At 39.4% G+C, this 24,041-nt stretch overlaps 2 protein-coding genes across 4 annotated transcripts; one reads left to right on the forward strand and one right to left on the reverse strand.

The window, feature by feature from the left end:
* Positions 1–1,992: 1,992 nt before the first annotated feature.
* arih1 (ariadne ubiquitin-conjugating enzyme E2 binding protein homolog 1 (Drosophila)) lies at positions 1,993–14,330 on the reverse strand. The gene is made up of 14 exons (XM_076732683.1): positions 13,864–14,330; positions 8,970–9,037; positions 8,690–8,837; positions 7,838–7,930; positions 7,683–7,738; positions 6,873–6,939; positions 6,586–6,692; positions 6,402–6,444; positions 6,189–6,260; positions 5,779–5,909; positions 5,449–5,506; positions 4,622–4,882; positions 3,971–4,083; positions 1,993–3,890 (listed from the first exon to the last, which is right to left on the reverse strand). The coding sequence occupies exons 1-14, from the start codon at positions 14,149–14,151 to the stop codon at positions 3,806–3,808; spliced, it is 1,590 nt and encodes a 529-aa protein (XP_076588798.1). The 5' UTR covers positions 14,152–14,330; the 3' UTR covers positions 1,993–3,805.
* A 527-nt stretch (positions 14,331–14,857) lies between these two features.
* hexa (hexosaminidase A (alpha polypeptide)) lies at positions 14,858–23,020 on the forward strand. Of its 3 annotated transcripts, none has more exons than XM_076733959.1 (14): positions 14,858–15,185; positions 15,730–15,834; positions 15,929–15,994; positions 16,173–16,219; positions 16,333–16,443; positions 16,534–16,635; positions 16,839–16,971; positions 17,290–17,470; positions 18,844–18,930; positions 19,024–19,096; positions 21,619–21,799; positions 22,056–22,146; positions 22,261–22,368; positions 22,498–23,020. In XM_076733959.1, the coding sequence occupies exons 1-14, from the start codon at positions 14,915–14,917 to the stop codon at positions 22,559–22,561; spliced, it is 1,620 nt and encodes a 539-aa protein (XP_076590074.1). In that variant the 5' UTR covers positions 14,858–14,914; the 3' UTR covers positions 22,562–23,020. The 3 variants fall into 3 exon arrangements, 2 of the variants coding, with proteins under 2 accessions (XP_076590074.1, XP_076590075.1); XR_013077316.1 differs by having other exon boundaries at positions 14,888–15,185; positions 21,619–21,728; XM_076733960.1 differs by lacking the exons at positions 14,858–15,185; positions 15,730–15,834 and having other exon boundaries at positions 15,935–15,994; positions 16,168–16,219.
* Positions 23,021–24,041: the final 1,021 nt, after the last annotated feature.

Here is a 24,041-nt window from a genome sequence, read left to right on the forward strand (position 1 = left end):
TAATTACTTTCCCTCCAGCAACAAGATGATGAGCCTTAAATATCTCTGGATTCCAACTTCAACTTCATTCCAACTTCAGTCCAACTTCATTCCTCAGGAATGAAGTTGGACTGGGTTTTTTTTTTCTGTACTGAGGTCGGGCAAACATTCTGTCACTTGAGAGCTACAGGGTGCTTGTTTTAGGGACTTTAGCTGATGTGCAGCATCCTATAGAATAACTTTTATTATGTTTTTAAGCTCTTATCTTTCACACATCTATAACTGGCTTTTCTGGTTTATTCCCAAATGAGATTGTGGTTATGTGAAAGAAATGTCACAACCTGGCTTAATTTCAAAAGAGAAGAAAAACCCTTTGGTTTCCTTAACTTTAATCTGAAGCAACTATGAAGTTAGGCATTTCATTTTTATGTTATTAAAGTAATAAAAATGCCATTTTGAGTAAAATGAGCGACTGGAAGATACTGGTATTTTTTCCCCCCCCAGAAACCAGCAAATGATGTGAAGACAATTTTAAAAAGGGTTTTCATGTCAGTGCCAGCCACATGTACAGAGGTTTATACTAATAGTGCCAGTCATGTATGTATGTCAGTATAGTGTTTTTATTTTTTTTACCCTGATGATTGTAGTTGGTGTTTCACTGTGTATAACTGAAGGACGGGCATTAATATAGTTCTGTACGAAGCTGCTCAAGAGGTCTTTTAGTGACACGCCCATCTGAGTGTTCAAAGACTTTCACCTCCAAACATGTTTGATTTGAATTTTGTATAATTTCTTCAGACTTCTGCTGATGGAACTGTTCAAACATTATTCCCACCATTGTCTTTAATAAATGTTTGTAATAATTCCATGTTTTCCCCCTGGAAAAAAAATACAGAATTTTTGACACTGGAACTACATTATGTAAATTCTTCTTTTTTTACTCACATATCTTGACTATTAAAGCTAAATTTCACATATGAATCTGTACCACTGACCACAACACCATTCAATTCACCATGTAGAGGACTAAATGAATTTAAAAAAAAAAAAGTTAACCATGCAGTCTCTACAGTCTAAACAATGCCTTTGGAAGATAAAGGCACCTAAAATATGAAAGTTCAAATTGGAGTAACACTGTCTTTGTCCCCATCCTGTGGCAGAATCTGTAGTTGCACGTTCCCTTTTAAACTGTTACAGGTGTGAAGTTGGAAGCTGTATCTCCAGTGATGGCTTTAGCTTGTAGCAGTCTTCTGAAGGGCACGGTTTGAAAACACAGCTATTGATTGTGGGGAAAAGTTTGGGGAATGAAAAAGTCTGCTGCTACAACAAAAACAGTGTCCATTATCAAACAACCACCCATGCCAGAACGATGTTTGCAACATTTTGCACTTTAATATTTTCTCCAAAACAGACAACTAATTTTTCCCACATTTTTACACTAATAGGAAATAAAACACCTTTGATAGCATAAAGAAAAGATATGTAGAAAAGTATTAAAAGTTTTTGGATGTCTCAATTTAATGTCAGTAGCTGCTTCTCTTACTTCAAACGTTATGTCGAAATGTTCATGAACTACTAGCAGACACAATGAGAACAGAGTGAGCCCTGGAGAGCATATTAGCCTAAGGATCACAGCTACAGCTGGTGTGTTACCTGCAAGACAACTTAGAGAAAATAGCCCATCTTTTGCTAACCATTCAACTTGTGTCATCATTGGTTTATGACTTGAGACAAAATTAATTCAAAAGTGACATCATACAAACAACCACCTGATCTTTATCATACAGTCTGCAAGTAAAAGTGGTGCATAAAAGCTAACATTTTGCCTAAAATCAAAATTATTCAATGAAAGTTACCAAATTAATTCCACGCAATTCTGGAAGACACAACTCTGCAAAGGTCTGTAGTACACTACTTCGCAAAATACATAGCGCAGAAATGCATCATGGGTGTTTGGGTAATTCATGATTGAGACCAAACCTACTCTAATGACTCACACAGTACTCCCAAAAATGAGATTTCTCATGACATTTATTCAAATAAACAATACAGTTTATAATTTGCTAGGATAAAATAATAAGTTTGAACACATAAGAAGCATGTGGGAGAGTTCCCCAAAGATCTGAAACTGGATTAAAGGATGTGTTTTAACGAAACCTGACACTTTGGTGTCATCTTCTGACTTGCATCAGTGCCTGTATATTCATGTCCCCTCCAGTCAATCTTGCGAAGACTGCCAAATTGCAGAGACATGAACGAGCATTTACAAGCAGAGAGCTTGACAACCAGAGCAACCACCACATTGAACAATGCAAAACCTGGAGGGGCACTGACATTTCAATGTCAAATCCTCAACCCATGTGCGAAAAATACAGTCTTTAATGCAAAAGCATAACAGCGTTATAAAACAGTCCTACAACCTTTAGAAGTTTGCCCTATATTCATCATCTGCCTAAGGATCACGCCATCTGCGTAGCTTGGTTCAAAGCAATGTTCAGTCTCACTGCAAGGTAAGAGATCTCTTCAAAGAGGCACGGCCACTATCAGCCCCATGCCTTCCAAGTATTCCCTCCAAGAGTGATGCAAATGCCTGACCCTGTTTGACAGTGATCCAGCCCAATTAGCAGCACTACAAAGCTGTGCTGTCAGTACATTCTATTACCCTCATTCAATCCCCAAGGTGCAAGCTGAGCTTTAAGAGGGCTACCTCAAGCCACATTGGGAAAGAGAAAAAAAGAAAAAAAAAAAAGAGTGAATGTCACTCAGTTTGGCTCTTGCAAATAATTAGTAAATGTTTTTAAATGTTAAACACCTCTAAACAAAAAAAAAAACAAAAAAAAAACAAAAAAAAAAAACTAAGAGGGTACGGCAAAAGGTTAGAATAGAGGGACACGGGGCCGGAGCATTCTACCTTACCTTTAAACTGTAAAACGTTTTTTCTTGGTTTTCTAAGTCGGCTGAGCACTTTCACTGAGTCCTTTATCTGATCAGTTGGCAACTAGGAGAAATTCTTTCTATCAATCCCCATTTAGAGTTACTGATAAAGTGTAACTTGTGCACTGCTCTGAAGAGACTGGGGATGATAGGGCGAATGCTTTATTGCCAAAGACCTCCAAGCTCCCACACACTTTGGAGGGAGTAAACAGACTCAAAGTACATCGCAAAAGTACACCCTTTTTCAATATTGGTAAAGAATAAATATTTCAAAAATTCAAAATTATGCAAACACGTGCCACTCTTGCTCTTTAACTTCCATGCATATGGACTATTTACAAATTGAAAAATACAGACTTGCTATTTTGTTCTTTTGAAGTTTTTTTTCTTCTTTTCCCCCCTGAAATGTCTTTGCCCCGTTGCAATCAGCCTATCAACATTCAGCCACCCGGACAAGGATCTCACCACATATTGCAGACATGGTCAGGACAATTAAAGCTGTGTTGAAAACATTTTCACACTAATGGGAAAACAAAAGTCAAAATCAAAACAGAAAAGATTCACAAGCAAAAAACATAGGAAAATAAGATAGTTCAGGGGAGGTGTTACAATACGAGCCAAAAGGATGTACTTGTTTAAGATGGATTTTCTGCTTTCTCAAGACTCCACTCTGTTGCTAACAATACTGTAGTACACTTTCTTTTTATTACTCTACCTTTTATTTAAATATAATTTACTTTGAAGATTTTGTTAAACAAATCCAGGAAAAATGATGCAAAAGTGGTTGGTTTGCCAAAGGAAAGGCGGCAGAAGGCCCGTGCTGCCCTGTTAAATTGCATCAGCGCTCTAGTTTGTCAAGATACTCAAGAGTCCGTTGCATTGGGACGTGTCCTCAATCCTCAATGTACTCCCACAGGTCCTTCTCATAGCCTTCATGCACGTGCTGTAGCAGCACTCTTCGCCGGCTCTCACAGTATCTGTAAAGACACAAAACACTTTTAGAGAAAACACAAATACAACAGTGGCAGGGAGTGATAATGACTCTGCCTTTACTGACCTGTACTTATCTTGTACTTTCTGCTTGATGTCCTGCAAGGAATCCTGGGAGATATCCCGCTCTAGGTAGCCAGAGAGCACCTCAGTGGCATTTTCAAGGTCTGCCTGGTTGTTCTGATGAACCAAAACCAAATATTATTTTATGCCAGAGCAGCAACAGATTAATAAGACGGAAAGTTTGGGCTGATTTCCTCCCATCTGTCCCTCCCAACAATCAGGTGACTCATTTGGTCATGGGCCTTTGTCAGTGAACTAGTTCTACTGCCAGAGAGAGGAGCGATGGATGGAAATGTGGCAGAATTTTGTAGCATAATCTGTCTTTCAAGAAAAATCCAATCTGCGCAGTCAAAGAGAAGCAATGGTGGTGCACAGCTCCCTCTGGCAAGATGATCTAATATTGCGTACTAAGATATTTCTTTGGTGTGATGGGATGCGGTTTCACAATTGTTAAGAATTTCTAAAAATGCCTCTACTCTAAGTCTGGCCAAAGGATTCAGTACTAAACATAATTCAACAACAACAATAAATACCCAATTTAATGGTGGCCGACTGTGTTTATTAAAATTACATGAATACTAAAATAGCTTTAGTTATTCAATCGCCATCTTCTCACACTTTGACATTCGAGTCAACACCTTCCCTTCAGCCATACCTCAAAAATAATGGACTGGTTGTTCTTCTTGAGGTAGAAGGCAAAGACGTAAGTGAACATAAGTGTGGAGCGGCACTGGCACAGCACATCCACGGCCTTCTTCAGAAACTGCACCTCAATCCAGGACATGTTGTGCTGCTGCATCTCCTCCATCTTCTGCTTGACCTGAGCATAGAGCTTGTGCTCAAAGCGCAGGCTCTGCATGTGGTTCATGTAGCGGTTGCAGTAGAACAGGTACCTCTGCAAGGCGGCCCTGGAGCGCTGCACACACACAACGTGGAACTGACTTGAGCTCATTCTAGTGTAACTTCAAAATTCTCTGAGAAATGGATCATCAGCAACACACAATGAAATGCTGAAACTGTATTCTACAGGCATTTCAGGATAGATGACATTCTACATCATGCAGCCGTCAGCTGTGTTTACCGGAGGTGTAGTTCACATGTAGTGTTTGCACCCCGGTGAATCCACTGTTTTTGCATGAACATCTTAACAGTGTACAGCTGGGTAACATGACGGACTGTCACTTGGAGTGGCATAAAATTCTGTTGAGAATTTTGTTGCAGGCTTTAAAATTATTGTGGTATTTATCAAATTATATACGTTTTTTCAGGATTTCTTATCTGAATGTTGTGTGTCATCCAGTGCCATGGGATGGAAACAATACTTGGCACACTTCTGCCTCTATGTGATTACAAATGCCAGTTACACCTGTGGCAAACACGGCTGAATGTTGCACACTGAAGAAGGGTGTCTTATGTAACAAATGTATGAATAAAGTAGCATGCAAAGCTTTTAAAATGGATCAGTGGGATATAATTCATTACCTCTTGAGCATCTCTGGCTGCCTTGGCATCATCTTCATTGTAGCGATTGCAGTTGTACCTAAAACGTCACAGTCAGGTCAGAACCATCAACAAGAGAATACCATAACACACATCACGACTGTTTGACAATATTTTATGTTTACATTGCAGATGCTGGATGGTATTTAGACAGAAAATGGCATGAAAATTTGCACTTAATATTTGAATTGATAAATTTAGATTTTCACATTCAATTTTTTATTTGAAGTGTAAACAAAACTGTCAAAAAACAGCCACATGGGACCAGAAGTGACACCATCATAAATGACTTTATAAGCACTTAGCTCTTACCAGGCTGAGCCATGGGGTTCCCATGGACCCAGGCAGACCCAGCAGAACTCAGCTTTGCAGTTCTGGTTCCGACAAACCATGTGGTTGCAGCCACCATCTTTCTCAATGGTGACGTGGCATTTTGGACACTCCTGTCAGAAAAAGAGAGGAATGATTTTTGTAAGAAAAAAGATATTTAAAAGTCTGTAGATGTTTTAAGAAGCAATTTAAAAAGATTGTCACTTGTCGCACCTGTAACATGTTGGCATACAGATATGTTAAAAAAATGAGGTAGACCTTTTCTTTTTTTCTTAAATAAATAACTGTACAGTACCATTATTTCCACAATTGAAACGTCTTTGAGATCATCACATTAATTCCATACACGAAGCAGACAAGAGGGCAAAACTAAGACCATCCTGATTCCATACCTTGGTATTTGCTGCAATCCAGTTTGAAGTTTCACTGTCATCATCACATTTCTTAATCCATTTTCTCAGCCACTACAAAAAAAAGAAAAGAATTCAGTAAGAGTACAAAATAGTCTTGTTGAAAATGAAGGCTAATATTAGCAGGATTTCACTCGTGATACTGGAACAGGTTAATATTTCTGTGTGGTGATAAAATATTCCCAATTGTCTTACCTTGCATTTGACAGGATCATGCCAATTCTCTCCACAGTTGAAGCTGCACCAACAGGATGTGTCACAAGTCAAAATCACATAATGTTTAATGATTGCTATTAAACTGAGAGTAAACTTTCAAGAAATGTCACTGTCAGTTCACAACAGTCTAACACACTGTGCTTTTCTAAACAGGCTCTCTTACCAGAACTGACGGCCACACTTGCACCTCACCGGCTTGGCATCTGGATACTGGACTTTGACGACATGATGGCAGTCTGGTGCAGGGCACCACTTTAACAGTCGATTGCACTTGAAGGAGTAATGAGAGATCACATATCAACTCAATGTTTCATGTATGCTTCAGCACAAAGAAGGTCCCCGCTTTTCCAAGTAGTACATACAGGTTAACCTAACAGCTCAACATCATAAACCAAAGCTTTACATTCCATTTCAACAAACTGTTAAGGAGAAGAAAATCTCAAAGCTTACCTCTACAAAACTATTCGTAATTAAATGCTGGTACTTCAACTTCACTTTTGAATCTGTTATGAGGCGCCTATAGGAGAAGTCAAATCATTTATTAGCTTTCATTACATAAAAATAGGTGACTTTGGCATAAACTTCCATCCTTCATATTCAGTGCATACCTTCAAGCAACACTGCAGAAAACAAATGCTTGTTTGAATGTTTTCACACAATTACACATTTTCCAGAGTAGCTCAGTCAAGTAAAATTGGAAGTTGACATTACAATGAGACATTTCATAATAACAAAATTCAGAGTTCATGAAATTAAATACTGACATAGGGAGCATGTTTCTGCATGTGTTACACCCTAAACTGATCAGGGCTGGGTCCCTCGCTAGCTGGTCTGATCAGAATGTAGGTTAAGACAATTACTGTCAGCTTAACAGCTAGTGTAACAGATTAGTGTCCATGCTTTCAATGTGGAGGTATATATCATTGCACAACAGCCTGAAAATCAACATTGTAAAGCAGAAATGTAGTGGTGTAACTAGTTCACCCTAGACTAAGAACGCTCAGGTAAAAATTTTAACGCTGCAGATGTAACTATGTTGTGAGAGAAATGTCCTTCTCAAGTAGTTTGTTAGTGAAGCTTGTCTATCTCTGTACACTTTTCATGTCACAAAAAATAAATTAAAAAAAAAAAAGAGGAATCATTTTTCTTTCCGGCTCTTTTCATTACCAGGATGGTTCAGTCACATTTGAGTATTCTGATCACTGCCGGGCAACGTGCAACGACACATCAAAACAAAGAGAAACACAAACAGATACTCACATGACTGTGTTGTCATCAACCAAAATGTCACAACTATGAGCAGGGCAAGAAATGGTCTGAGAAGACAACACAGAAGGCAAATCATGAGTTAGATGGCTATTAAAAGACTAAAAGTGAAGAGTGACTTGTACACTAAAACAAATCTTAATGGATACCTGTCCCATTCCTTCCTCTATGATTTTGGTGGTCAGGTAATCTCCCCAGCATTGCATGCAGAACTTATGTCCACACTCCAGGCCTGTAAAATACTGGAAGAGAAGGAAGCATCTTGTAAATATGGCGCTTCTAATCACGCGATTTAAGCATGCATGTGCTTGGGGAAATAGGGTCAAAGTGCAGTAGGCAGAGTACAATAGCAGTTTCAAATGCTCCCTGGCTGATTCTACCACTAGCACAGGAAGCATTGCATTATTTAAAATAACCATGCCCTTCATTACACGATAGCCAACACAACTAACCCAATGTAAGGTTTGCACTGGCATCTTGGCATCAGCCTGCAGGTATTAATGGAAATGGGGCTGGCTGGTAGAATGGCTCTTAATCAGTTACACTGACTCCACCACTTCATACGTACAGTACAACACTGTATGTAGCCCTGCATGATTAGGCCACATCCACATAAATCAAACCCTCGATTTGAATCGAACTTTTTTACCCAAGTCAATGCATGTTAAATATATAGCAATATCTACCAAGTGGCACTTGTTAGATGAGAGCTGGGTCAAGAAGGGACACAAACTCTACCATCTTTAGGACACACATTCTCCATTTTCTACCAAAATGGTACAGCATTGCTAACTCATACAACTTTAACTGCATTTTGACCGTCACTTTTAGCCTGGAAAGTAAATTTGTTGTGTTTATGTTTTAAAGTGACATTCATGGAATTATATTGATGGTTATAGAAGGTATGACAAAATATTAATCCTAATACTTTCTAACAGAATGCGTCTTAAATCTCCATTGTGGCTCGTGCAGCACAATGCCAGTGCCATGATGGGACTCACAGAATTGGGGAAGTTCAGATAGCAGATCTGACATGGCATGTCCTGTGCCGATGATCTAGTGTTGATTGGAGGACGGATCCGAGGCTTCTTGCTGGGGTTAATGACATGACACTCGGAGAAAAGCTTGTCAAGGTTACCATCAAAATACCTGAATAAATTGAGACAAAAAAATGGTTGAAAGGACAAACACATGAGCTCTCCCGGTAAAGTCTCAGCTAACATACTTGTTAACTGGCAAACATAAAGCGCCAAATAAAGAATGTACTCCAGAGATTCTTACCTTTCCATAAGCTTTTCTTTATCCCAGTTGAAGTGACTGAGAAGGATGCGTGTTATTGTTGCAGGATTCTAGAGGAAAGAGAAATTGTTGGTCAGGAATAAAGTTTACTGCCAGCTTACAACAACTCACAATTAGATTTGACATGAAAAGCCCATTTATTGGTATTTCCACTATTCTACTAGTTCTTTTCAACTCCTCTGACACGATCTGAAGCAATTTGTTGAAAAATGAGTCACAAAGGTAGCATTCACTGCAGGACTCTTCTACAGGATTGCATATACTGAAGAGGTTTTTTTCCCTGTTCACAGTAGTTGTTTTAGACTAGGCAACTAAGGCCGGCAGTACATTCCAAATGAAATACTAGTTGTTGATTCTGCTGTGTCTGTGGACATTTCACAGGCAAAATGGCTGCTGTTTATGACACAATAAACCAGAACTCTAAATACATGGTTTAAAAAAAAAAAAAAAAAAACACCACACACATCCCAGTGCACCATTGCCTGTGCCTGGAAGTATAACTGGCCAGCTCGCACATACTGCAACCATTTAAACCAAATGTGGTGCTTCACTTTCGTGACAAAACCTGCCATTTAACTGATACAAACACATTAAGTTCCATTTTGTTTAGCGTGTACTGTCAGCCGAACTGATTACTGTCTGACGATCCTGAAGTGTGAGTGGGCAACAAAACCAAATAGAAACCCATCCACGAAAACATTTAACATCCCATTTCTAGCTTATTCCAGTGGGTATTTTTATTTGCAACATGTGGCCATGAATGTTCATATGATAGGACAGGTCCATATAAGTGCACCATACTTTATGGCACTACAATATGAGTGATGATATGTCAAATACAGATAGGTACCAAATACAGCCTGTATGGAAGTTTTTACATATTCAACATCATCATTTATCCATTCAGAGTGAAGTCACTAATGATGGTGGAATGAAGATGCATTTGCTATGCACTAATACTGATACTGATATCAGATATCATTCTGATGCTGACAAATAGCTGGAATGGGTATCAGTGGTCGTTACACATAAAAGAATGATCCCAGCATGTTCCATACAGTAAGGCATGCAACAAATGAATGACACTGGTACTGGACCAGTATTGGCCAATACCCAAAGCCAAGGCATTGGTATCGGAACTGAAAAAGTTGGACTGGTGCATCCCTAAACTGAATAAACAAAGTTATTACCTACAGCTGAAGTTGCACCTTGGCATAAATTCTACAAGTACATGTCTATAAGTCCATAGAGTAATGTGCAGAGGTATCAGTAAGATGTTGTTCCCATCAATATGTTTAAAATTATTATTTTGTATTGGAGTATGGACAGCTGAAGAGAGACAGGGAAGGCAGGGGAGAGAGAGAGAGGTTGACATGCAGCAAAGGTCCAAGCTGGAATCAAACCCAGGCCACAGCAGTAAGGGCACAGCCTTAACACATGACGCACGCTCTACTACATGAGCTAAGATGCCTTGCTTCCATCAGTTTTGTGCTTTCGAGCAACCCAAACACTGCACTCTACACTTAATTCTTAAATGCAGTGTGTGAGTACAGTATCTGAGCAGAGTGGACCTGCTGCTTTCAATCATCATTCTTGAGCCACTCCAGGTTTTCCATTTGCTGCCTCACTTTGTTCTCTGCTCACGTGGAGAGAAACCTCGCTCCAGTTCACGGTTTGCCATTTTTCATGATGCCCTACAGTTAAGTTATAACATGGGCAGCAAAATTTAGACGTGGCATGAAAAGTCGATGGAAAGATGCAAACAAATGCATATTAGTCATAGGTGGTGTCCACACAAGCTGAAAATGTTTCATTACAAGCAAAACCACTGTGGTTAACCTGAACTGAAATACATGACTCAATTTTAAAATCAGTCTGAGTCTACATTGTCATGCACACCTATATATGTACAAGTCCCTCAAACACGTCTGTGTATAATTACAGAACCACTCATACCATATCAGGGGAAACATTCATTGGCTGTCTGTAGCCAACAGGCTCACTGCACTCAAGCAGTGAAATTCCCTTGAACAGCACAAGACAAAAAAATTGTTTTGCACAGTGTTTGAAAGCAGTACGGTGGAATACGAAAACGAACAGTGATACTCTAACTTTTAAAAAGCTATTCCAGCAGAAATCACATGAATCAACTCCCCCTCTCCACTCTGCATCGTTAACAAACTAATCCTTGTAATAAAAGCACCATAAGGTGATGGGTTATCTTGTATCTAACTCTCTAACTCTAATTTTCATCTTTTACTGTACGAACAGAAAATTGTGATAAAAATCATTTAGTCTAGCAGTCACCACATTGATGTGTGGCAAGTGTCACTATTTTTATAAACATTCAGAGGTCTCCCTGGATTACCTAGGTAAGATATTGCATGTCAATTTCAAAGCAGGTCAGTAAAAACGTATTTTGTATACTGCATGCTAAAAATTCCATGAGAACAAGCATTTTACATCCCATTGTGAAATCAGAATGATAGCGCAACAATATAGTACATTTTGGTACAGTGATACAGTAAGGCTCCACTGTTAAAGCAAAGCACTGGAAATTGCGCTCAGCAGTCACAAGATTGGATAAGCAAATTGTCTCGATGTACCTCTTTGCACACGCAATGTTTATTTCACTCCATCCTGGTGTAATTAGGGGTGGGAATCACAGTGAAATTCTGACACAATACGGTGTTCAATGGTGTGGTCTGTGATAATGAGTATATCAGGATAGCAGAGAACCTGTTATGTGAAGATATCACATTATTTGTGTAACTGAAGGGGAGAACAGTTCTTAACCTGAAGGAATAGCTATACAGTAATAGACTATATAAACAACGGAAATATCTGTCAAAAGAAGCATTAATTACAAAACAGTAGAGGGTAGCAATATGCCTTTGTAACGTCGAGTCTGCCTAATCCAACTTCAGGGCATTTCTCTCCTTTTATCTGTCGGTCTCTAAGCAACACAGTGTTTGCCGCCAGAAACACCGTCCGCCTTGGCTCCATGTCATCCATCTCGGTGGTGGTGAGGAGACGATGAGCCGCTGGACTATGTGGTGAACTGACTCACTGACGAGCAGGTACAGGTTAGCTACACTGGCTTGCTAACAAGCCGCACATAATGTAGGATTTTCCTGCATGTCTCTATGATTAGACAACCAATCCCCAGTAATGTTTGATCTTGGTAAAGGCATCTTATAAGGCTGACTGACGCCGATGAGAGTTACTCCTTGGGTATCTAAATTTGGTACCAAATGACAGGGCATTTTTTGATATTCCATAGTATTGTAGCGATTCGATCAGTGCCATAAAAGTAACTAAGTTTGGTACCCAGCCCTAGTGATCAATTATATACCACTTTTTCCAAGCATTATGTATGGCTTTCATTTTTACAGTCATTTGTGAGAGATTCATACAACCACATGCACATACATGCTGTCACCAAAATGTTAAACAGGCTGAGCTGCCAGTTCCTGGATAAAAACGATCTGCAATTAAAGCTGGATATACCACAAATCATGACACTGATACCAATGTCTCAATAGTGTACTCAGTTGCCCATTTAATAGGTCCACCTCGCTAATACTAATATAGTCTAATATGACAGCATGGCAATAAAACATTCCTTCATATGAAGGTTAAAACATTAAAATTCTGTGTTTATGTTTTAGAAATGTGTAAATACAACTGCGGAAGGGCAATTACTAAAAATACTTGATGCAAGTTTTGCTGGTTATAGTACATCTTTCTGAAGTTTGCAGTGCAAACCAGTCACTCTTGGCAAGTGAATTGGAGACAATGAAGCACAAGAAAAGTCAACTGAAGTTAACTACCCTACTGTCATGTTATTTGCAGGTGCTGCAAAAATTTGAAAACCAAGCAAAGTTAGGTAGAAGTAAATACTATTTTTAGAAGAATCACCATGTCAGTTGTCTCTGCTGAGGAAACAACTGCCATGCCACTGTACTGTATGCACATTTTACCCATTTTTTGTTTTATGGCTCGTTAAAGTGAAACGATAACACTCAAAAACACTTCCTTGTTTAAAATACGACACTATTTCTTAGAGATTTGAATGGTGACAAGTATATTCAAGACCACTTTCTACTTTATTCTATACCCAACTGTAGTTAAGTGAAAGGAAATGGAGGCCCAACTTGACGATAAGCCGAAGGGCTCCATCGAGTTTCCCCTCACATTTAATCTAAACTATAGCTCTTGTCAAATTATATCGTTCGTTCGTATGATCCATCCGGACGGTTTTTGGAAGTCATGACAAAATAGCTTGTTAATATTAACGTAAGTGACCTAGCATGTAATTTGCTAACGTTAACCAACTCGATGACCAAGCCTTTCATCCAACATTAAAATAGCGTCAACGCTACTGTTATTTTACACATTTTGTAACATTAAGATTTAACTGCTTGGTTAATGCACTCAAACTGTCGTCCAGTAGCAGTTAACTAATTCCAAAAACTAGAGACGTAATGCTTTTCCGGTGAGGTGTTAGGTTAACGGTTACAGTTGGCTAGTTAGCAAGGTAGCTAACTTGCAAGCTAACATTATCTTAGCAAACGTTGCTGCCAACTTCTCAATAGGGATTAGACTACTTCCTGGAACAAAATTCGTATGGAAATTGCTACTTAAATGTACACATTTGACGTGTTCTGTATCTTAATCTTAAATGCTACACATATAAAAGAAAGCTTAACTAAGGGGGAAAAGTGTACATTTATCAATGTCGTGAAACTGCCAACTTCCAGCAAGTAAACTACTCCTACAACGCTAGCGGCTAAGCTAACATCCAAGGCCTGTTTATGCTTCAGCCAAGCCTGGACCCCGGTCTTTCCTGACGCTGACATACCAAAATACCTACCTGGATGACCTCGTTGACCTCCCTGATGCACTCCACCATATGCTGGAGGATCTGCTCGGCAGTCAAAACCTCGAATCGGTAGTCCTCCTCCTCATCCTCGCCGGGACCGTGGCCACCTCCGCCAGTCTCGCCGCACTCATCTCGCTCTCCGGCGGCCACCACGGGATCGACCAACTCCACCTCCCCGAGCTCCAGGGTGTCGTCCTCGGGCTCCTCTTCGGCGCTGTCCTCGCTACATTCCTCCTCTTCGTCGTCGTATTCATAGTTATAACCCTCGTCTGAGTCCATTCCTAGGGTGGTTATCAACTTGTGACAAGCACACCTAAATGTCTACAGTATGTAAAATGTTGATTGCGGAACAATACGAAAACCCAAATTATCCGAGCCTGTTTTTCAGCTGCAGCGAAAATAACAACAAAACGTCGCCGCTGCTAAGCCAACAAAGAGACACAGCGTCACCATCTGACGCCGGCCTTACGTCAGATGGGCTGTACAAGAACATGTCAAAAAAATAATTGTATTTATTTTAAACTTATCTAGAATATTTATTTGTCTCTCATTGCATTAATTTCGTTTCATTTAATTCCTTGTTTTTTTATTTTTATTCAGCTCTCCTGCAATGTGTACCCGTTTGTGCCTGACGTAAAAATAATAATTGCATTTATATTGCACTGTTTGCACATTATTATATTTCAATATAACGATGTGTTTGACTAGGTAAAGCTTCTATATTTTATCAGCCAGTATGTGCACCCAAGCCTTGTAGCATACTTCATGGTAACCTAGTTTTTATCCCCCACAGTTTCAGTTTTCATTGCTTCAGTCGCTTCATCACTCAAATTTCAGCTATGTAACTGCAAAACTATGAACGATACAAAAATATATCATAAACCCGGATGATACGTTTGCTAAATATGTATATACAGAACATTTACTTCACCTTTAGGTTTGAAAAAATAAAAAACCACCCACACCCGCGTGGCCCCAGTCACGTGACTGAATACTTTGAAGCACCTAGTACAGTTTGACAGTACAGTGCCATCGGAGTAAAATGGACGTCATGTATGTGGTTAGTTCTGGACGATACAGTCGTCCAAATTTGTTTTTGCTATTATTAATGATTCTCCACTCGGGCCCACACACAGTGGCTGGAGTGTGGCCATTACCACAGGTTTTCACCTCCTCGGCGGAACGATACTCCCTGAACTCTCAGGCTTTTTACTTTGTTTACGGAAGACAATCAGCCGCACAGCAGGGCTGTTCTGTTCTGGATGCTGCATTCAACAGATATTTTCTTCTTATTTTTCCAGACTATACTTATGGTAGGTGATAAAATGAGGTTGAACTAAGGCTGTGGTAAGACAAAAGTAAGATTTTAAACCTTGCTGAAGTTAAAAACAAAATTACATCGGACCAGAATTTGCTATTTGTATGCGGCCATCACAAAATGTATAAAGCATATATAATACAAATGTAAGGTCTTTCTTTTTAAATTCTAGCATTAAGAGTAAATGATCTGGTGATTTGCATGTGTAAGACTGCATTATGGATGTACAAAAATATAGAGCAAAGGCCTCACTGTTTTGAATGTTCTGTTTGTCACGTTGGCTTTTAAAGTAGATCAATGGGCTTTGTAGAGGCAGCAGTTCTTCAGTCAGGTAGGCCTACCTGCTCTAAAACCCCACAGTGACAATAGACCAGAGTACAGCTTCATGTTTGTGTCTCGAAAAATACCATAGGATGTAGAATAAATGTGGTTTGACTGTAACATTGTCAAAATGAAATTGCAAAGGCATTGCACACACTTCTACAAACCTTTAACACAGCAACTCGTGACTGTTATAATTTCCCTTTTATGACCTACAGCAGATGGTGTTCTGCCATTCAGTGACAGTAAACCATTTACCGTTGAGCTCAGTGTTGACCATGATGATTGTGAGGGTTACCCAAACGAGGACTCTTCTGAGAGATGTAAGTATGAGCCGGAGCACCACACATTCCGCCCACAGCTGCAACAACTGTCCCAACTGGTGCATTATCCAACTTCCTCCTATTTGTGTTCCAGACAACCTGAGCGTCTCTGTAGGACGAGCATCTCTGAATGCGGAAACCGTGTGGGGCGCTCTAAGAGGTGATTATAGCCTGTACATGTTTGAAGAACATGCATAAACAAAATGAGATCATGTGTGAACAATACAGAACAATGCAGCAGTACAGTTAGCAAAGGAAAGCCTAGACTCCATGAAAGCCTCTTTATCAAGCTAAAATGATTGCTGATTATACTTTATATATCCCCTGATGAAGCACAGCTCTGGAAACCTTCAGTCAGCTGGTGTATCAAGATGATTTTGGCTCAGTAAGTCGGAATTTTCAAACTCTCAAAGTCATAAGGCCTCATCTTATATTGAGCTTTTTTGATGTTTGGGATTCATCAATTAAATACATTTTTTTCTGGTTTTCTTCATTTAGTATTTCGTGAACAAGACTGAGATTGAAGACTTCCCCCGGTTTCAGTTCAGGGGAATTTTGTTGGACACTTCACGTCACTATTTACCTGTGCAGACCATTTTAAAAACTCTGGTAATAATCAGCTAACACAATATGAACTTAAGCCCTCTGTTTTACTGATCATTTGCTTTCAGTGGTATTAACTTATATCTTCATTGGTAGGATGCAATGGCCTACAGTAAGTTCAATGTGTTTCACTGGCACATTGTTGATGACCCCTCCTTCCCTTACCAGAGCAGCACTTTTCCAGACCTTTCCAGTAAGGTATGTAAGTTAAGTAATAAGGAAGAATAAATCACTTCGAGTCATGTGCACCACAACTCTTCTCATTCATTCCGATGTGCCTTGTAAACAGTTTTATCTGCCTTTTCAGGAGATGAAACTTGGTCATTTTATGTTGGTCATTATATTCGTGAGGTAGGAAAAGTTGCATCCACCCTGAACAAAGGCTTCTGGCTCTGTTTCAGGGGGCTTTCCATCCGATGACTCACATCTACACACAGTCAGATGTGAGAAGGGTGATCTCATATGCCAGGCTGTTGGGAATAAGGGTCCTTCCTGAGTTTGATTCACCCGGCCACACCAAGTCTTGGGGAAAAGGTAAAATCCCCAAACCAAATGAACCACACGTACTCAAAAACAACTGTTTTGTCAAAACGATCTCAGCCCCTTGATGTTCAACATATGAAGCTCTTGGCATAATGCCTGGTTTTGTCCAACAGGAATCCTGTCTGCTAAACCTGCAAGCCAATACTATAAATGGCAATGTGCTGAATCTTAAGCTTGACTCACTTCTTGTCTGGAGGAGTCTTATGGTTTCATCAGAGGCAACAAATGCCTGAACTCAGCAGACGACGCAAGAAATGTTTTCAAACAAAATGCTGAACTAAATGTGATTGATTACCATTTATTCCCCAGGACAGTCTGACCTGTTGACTCCCTGCTACAAAGGGGACAGCCCTTCAGGTGTTTTTGGTCCTGTTAATCCAGCGTTACCTTCCACCTACCAGTTCATGGCGAGACTATTTAAGGAAGTGTCATCAGTGTTTCCTGATACCTATATCCACTTAGGAGGGGATGAGGTTGACTTCACTTGCTGGTAAGATGAAATGTGACAGATCATTTAAATACCTACTGACTGTAAACGATTACGACCTGGGCCTCATTCTTCATACGTGGAAAACTCAGTTATTAAGATTAGAGTGTAGACGATTTGACATCGCTCTTGATCTTTTGGTTCTTCAATGCTGGTTTAAAATTAATCTGGACTAATCTGTTTTCACAGTTGCAAGTCCTTAAGACCCCACCTGCAGAAGTGCAGTATTATTGACAGTGAGCTGGAGCATTACCAAGAGTGAACCCCATACATGTACTAATTTTCATGTACACATGACTCTCTTTTTTAGATTTATGATGAAGGCGGGTTTATATGAATATGCTTTTAGATGAAAACATGCAGGTTATTGAGAAATCAATGTAATTTCTTGATTTAACTACTGCAATTTACAATTAATATAATTTCGTAATGGGTAGTCACCTATCTGCAGGCATGGTAAAATCCAACAAAATTAAAGTTTTGTACACTTAAAATGAACCAAACCAAATGTGAAAGAGCATTTCAGAACATACGCTCTTTAATTTTACGCTAATATAAGAATTTGTCATTTGAACACTGAAACTTATTCAACTGCAACTGCTGAGCTCACTTTCCTCAAATTTGTTCATGCTATTAAAGTTGCTTTTCATGAGATGGAATTGAGTTTTCACTTTAATTGCAGCCTCGTGATTATCACTGAAAAGTCTCTTGTGTGTCCATGGGGGACAACACAACTAAGCAGGCACCAACATTGTTTGAAGTCTTACCATAATTTCAGAGTAATGAAAGTGTGGAAACAGTAAAAACACTGTGGAGCACAATGTAGAAAAAAACTGACACCCGTATAAGTGACAGGAACACACATAAAATGGGTCTAATGTCCACTACTGTCCCAGTGCAATAGTGGAGGTTTCCTAGCACACCTACCTCATATAACTGCAATCGCATGATCAACACTCAGCCAATCATATGAATGCTAATCATGATTTCCAACTCAAGTCATTTGGCCTTTATTTCAAAATAAGAGCACACTGTAATTCAAGATAACTTCATCCAGGATTAACAAATCAGACCTCAAACTGCAAAGAACCAAATTAGCTGAATGGAAATAAACAGGAGTAGTTCATCCCGATAACAGCATGTTAGCCTGAAGTAGTTAAACCACATTTGAAGAACAGGGCCCAGGATTTCCTGGTTTTGAGCCTTTACTGACAGATGCTAAAGCATGATGTACACACATATGTGTGCATTTGTATTGGTCTGTTCAGAAATGAAAAAATGAAAAGAAAAGCATATATCTTGTCTTAAGTCATTTATGCAGGTACATGTATTTAAATTGCAGATAGATAAATGAGTCCCACTGGTTGTTTCCACAGGAGATCCAACCCTGATGTCAAAGCATTCATGAGCAAGATGGGATTTGGAGCAGACTTCACCAAACTGGAAGCATACTACATAGAGAAGTAGGTTGTAAAGAGAAATATACAATATATAAGGCTCATGGAAACACAACAACCAACGTATTAATGTCACAAATGTAATATCTGTATGTCCAGCATTGTGAATATCACTTCAGCCCTCAACAAAACCTCTATCGTGTGGCAGGATGTGTTTGACTACCATGAACGTGTAAGTACACCCCAACAAATAACATCTCTGTGATATAAAGCAAAACTGTATTTTGTATGTTCATATAGGCTCACATACTTTTTTGACATTGTTTAAAGGACCAGTGTGAAGGATTTTGTGGCGAAGTTGCAGATTGCAAGCAATTAAATACCCCTTGTGTCACCTCTCCCTTTCCAAGCTTGTAAGAGAACCTACAGTGGCCTTAGAACTCATGAAAAATGCAAAAGGTGCTCTGTAAAGCCAGTGTTTGATTTGTCCGTTCTGGGCTACTGTAGCAACATGGCTTCTGTGGAAGAGGACCTGCTCGCTTTGTAGATAAACAAAGAATAGATCTCCATAAATCATACACACTGGTCCTTTAATATATGATTCTAAATATTTTTTCTGCAAGTGCACAGGGGCACATAATATACATTTTAAGAGAGTAATTTCACAATTATTGATTATTCACAAGTATCAATATTTTGAATTTGAACATTCTTCATTTTATTGGAGCATCACTATGTGTTTAGTCTGCACCAGAAGTTTAAGTGTTACATTGTTGATGCAGATATGCATACACATGAAAAAAAAGCACTGCTTTATTAATACCTGTCCTTTTTTATTTTTTGAATATTATTTCAGCTATTTGATCCTATGTTCAATCTGCATTCACTGAAGGAGATATTTACACTTTAAGTGGTATTTATTTTGTCAGAATATTTGTCATATTTATGTTGTTCTTGATTTTTTCCTGCAGCAGGTGTATCACTGACGTTTTCTTGTAAGATGCTGACTGTCTTGCTGTTGGCTCAAATTACATCACGTTTTTGTAATGTTTAAAGAGGGAAATCACTCGACCAGTTCATGTAAGTCTGATAGTCTACAGCATTGTGTTGCAGCGTACCTCTCTGTCAGTGGTGGAGGTATGGAGAGAGGGCTGTTACCTGTGTGAAGTGCGCAGGGTGGCTAAAGCAGGGCTCAGAGTGATTCTGGCCTCTCCGTGGTATCTGGACCAGCCAGGACCCACACACAACTGGGCCCGCTACTACACTGTGTGGCCCCTCGCCTTCAAGGGTCAGAAAAGAACCTGTGTGCTGTGGCTGGTTGAATGTGCTGTGTTTTTTGTCTCTTGTGATAATTTACAGGTAAAAGTTGGCTTTCTGTAAAATGTAGCATACACACATAACGTTTTTGCCTTGTCAAAAAGTCAAAAATGTTTTATTTGTGGTCATACCACTAGGTGGCAGTGATGTCCATGCATCTGTTTTGCAGAAACATACTCTGTTTCCCAATTCCATAAGCTAGATAACATATACTAATTATCTACACAATGTACTGTACACAAATGCTGCTAGCATGGACATCAGTTAACTCTTTAAAGCACTTCACAGTGTGAACAAACAGTGCTCAGCTCGGAATTAGCATCTAGTGTGGAACTGGGACACAGCTGCAGAGAAGTGTGTTTGCTATGGACCTCACAATTCTGTCTGGTGTGTTAGCCCAATAGCTAACATGCACACTCTTCCCCTAAACACACAAGAATGAACATATCGCCATTGGCAGTTTTTTTTTTTTTTTTTTTTTTTTTTTTAACAAAGCTCCTTGCATCAAATGAAAGAAAAGGCCCAGTAAAAGAGTATGTAGTGCTGAATGAGGGCATTTTGCTGCCTTTTCATACACACATGCATGCTCCTGGCCTAACCTGCAGATGGCCTTTTACAGATTTCCTCTGCTGCTGCCATCAGACAAGCCAGGTAGCAGAAAAATAAAAGTGTCTTGCATGCTTGCCTCTGAGACAGGGTGTTCAGACTGCTTTTTCTACAAAGACACTCAAAAACTTAACTTTCGCATAAGAGCATGCATCTCTGCACTATCCAGTTCTTGGTTTTCTGCCAAGGGGAAGGAATTAGGAAATGATTGTGTTTAAGATTACTTAAATATTGATATGCTTTGAGACTTTGCCTTTGGTTAGTGTCACACACTGGGGATTTCAGTGAGAAAAAATTGCAGAGATGTACGAAATCATATTGATGTTCTCTCCAGTATGGAAATTAAATGGCTGTAAAAGCATTCATTTCACAGTTTGTCATGGGAGATGACTTGTTGGCTAGCACAGATTTATACAATTCAGTTCCCCTTGTACTCTCCTTGATCAGTTCCCTCATGTATTGTGCACAGCATGCTCCAAGATTTGATATTAGATATTTATATATATAAGATATTTGAGAGAAAGGATATTCTGACCAGGCTTTTAGTTCATCAACAGCCTAGTTTAGGGGAAGAGTATGCTTTTGCAGCATAAACAATTTCAGGATTCCAGAGTTCAGATGCTTTGCCTCATTGGAGGCAAATTCAGTGAACCATGTCTCTGTGAAAGCTTGCCCTTGCTGATAAAAAACTCATTCAGGATTTTTTAAATGGGTCTATTTTCACAACTATAAAACACTAAATGAATCAGTACAGAGATACAGCAAGCAGACAGTTCAGTAGCAATATAGTACAAAAGAACAAGACAGGATGTTGTTTGTCACCTTGCTCAGATTCCTAAGGACACAGTGCTGCACATCTGGAAGGGCACCCCAGCTAAATATAAGGAAGAGCTCAGCAGCATCACCAAAGCTGGCATGAGGGTCCTGCTGGCTGCCCCATGGTACATCAATCATATTTCCTATGGCCAAGACTGGCGCAACTACTACACTGTGCAGCCACAGAACTTTCCGGGTGTGTGCATGGCCAAGTAACATCACATACTATAATAAGCTGGGTCAGTGTTGTGCTGGTGGTGGTACTTGTCTGGTGATTGGGGCTGCCAATGGGAACTCCAATTTATAGAGGCCAATTTAAAGATCAATTTGCTGAGTTTTGAATTGATGTGGTGTGAAAAATTTGGAGTTAAGATTCTGTTTGGTAGTAAACTCATTACTAGCCTATTTTCAGTTAAACCCAGTGTGTGAATGTTTTCACTCTTGCTTCACAGGTACTGAAGAACAGAAGAAGCTGGTGATAGGGGGTGAGGTCTGCATGTGGGGGGAATATGTTGATGCCACCAATCTCACTCCACGCCTTTGGTAAGAGACTAAAGACACCTTTGAAATCACCAAACTAATCAACCTAATGTAGTAAGTGCAACAACAATTGCATGAATCATTCAAAATAATCATTGGCTGCACCCACAATCACAGGCCAAGGGCAAGTGCCGCAGCAGAGAGACTGTGGAGTGATGAGAAGCAGACCTCCAGTGTGGGAAGGGCGTTTCCTCGTTTGCAGGACTTTCGCTGCAAGCTCCTGAGGTACTTTATCTTTTCTATTCACGACCTTTAAAGAACTCACTGTTGGCATACTTCAACAGGATACTGGGCTCTTCCTCTTAATGTCTGCTTTATTACATGTGGACATTTCTGCTTCCTTTTCTCCTCAAGGCGTGGCATCCAAGCAGAGCCTCTGTATGTTGGACACTGCAAGCATGAGTACCAAGGTATTTGAAGATGCTGGATGGATTAACATCGCACGATTTTTCTGGAGAATGTTGGAACTAATGAAGTTTATTGTTGCTTCTGGAAAAAAAATCTTGAGTGGAGCATTTAAAGTGATGGAAAAACTTTAATAAACAGCTTGTTTTTCCTGTCTTTAGTATGTACACACTACAATTGTTTCTCAGGGAGTTATCTGATCACCAATATGTCATTCTCACATTTTGTATTTAATAATGAGTATTGTGCTTATTTTAAATTTTGCATATGAAGCAGTCACAATATAGAAATGTGAACAAAATTCTTCCTTGGAGGAATCCAAAGTGCTGCATTGTTATGACACGCAGAATTGTATTTGATCTATGACGACTGCAAAATATGCAGTGGAGATTTTCAGTTCAAATATTAACACTGCCAGTATGCTGGAGCCTGTAGTCTTGCAATGAAATGTATTAAAATGATAGTGTGCAGACATTGTTTTTTTCCTTCTGAACAGCTGCTACTGTGACACTTTAAACTGGAGAATTTTCACCTAGAAGAAATTAACTTTTCACATTGTCCCACATACTGTTGTAAGAATGATACAAACGTGTGTAACAATGTGTATTTGGGGTGAAATAACATACGTGGCTTAAAATTAAATGGATTTGTTGTGAAAATGCAATTGTTGCAGTCTTCTGGAGCTTCTCTTCAGTCCAGGTGCTTTACACACCGTCATCACTGTGGAGAGGTTACTATCACATATGATGCACAGTGACCTGAGATCTCATTCAAATTTCAGGTGATTGACGAGCTCCACGCTGCCTGTGGCCTGATAGGGTTTTCAGTTCTTTAAAAATCAGATTGTTAAACATTCAGTACAATCAAAGACGATAAAACAATTCAAAACTACATAGCAATGAATGGTGTTGATGTAGGGTAAGAGGAGACACTGAAGTGATGGTGATACAAACATGATCTAAGCACATGGCTTAAAATAACATGGGCCTGTGGTGAAAAAGCAATTGCCGCAGTCTTCTGGAGCTTCTCTTCAACCCAGGTGCTTTACACACCATAGAGGCAGTGTTGCCAACTTACTGTCTTTGTCGCTATATTTAGCGAGTATTTTTCCTCTAGCGACTGTTTTTCCTAAAAAAAAAAACAAAAAACAAAAAAACGACGCATTAATCGCGCATGCACGACCATAACCAAATTTAAGAAAACTAAACTAAAAATATATGAATAAAAACCAAAACAAACCTAAGTAACTCAGTGAAACTGTGGACGTGGAATTGCGACATTAAAAAAAAAAAAAAAACAAGAATCGACAGACGAAAGTTCATTTGTACTTCTGAACATATTTAGGGTGTTTTGTCGTTTCCTTCTCTCTTACAGCGTCCATTAAGCAAAATAGTTGATGACGTCATTTAGCGACTTCTACCCACTTTTAGGACAGCCAATAGCTACTTTCCTTACTGAGGAGCTGGCAACACTGATTGGCTGGTGAAGATTTT

This window comes from Chaetodon auriga, chromosome 6 (assembly GCF_051107435.1).
Source record: "Chaetodon auriga isolate fChaAug3 chromosome 6, fChaAug3.hap1, whole genome shotgun sequence".
Classification (NCBI taxonomy): domain Eukaryota; kingdom Metazoa; phylum Chordata; class Actinopteri; order Chaetodontiformes; family Chaetodontidae; genus Chaetodon; species Chaetodon auriga.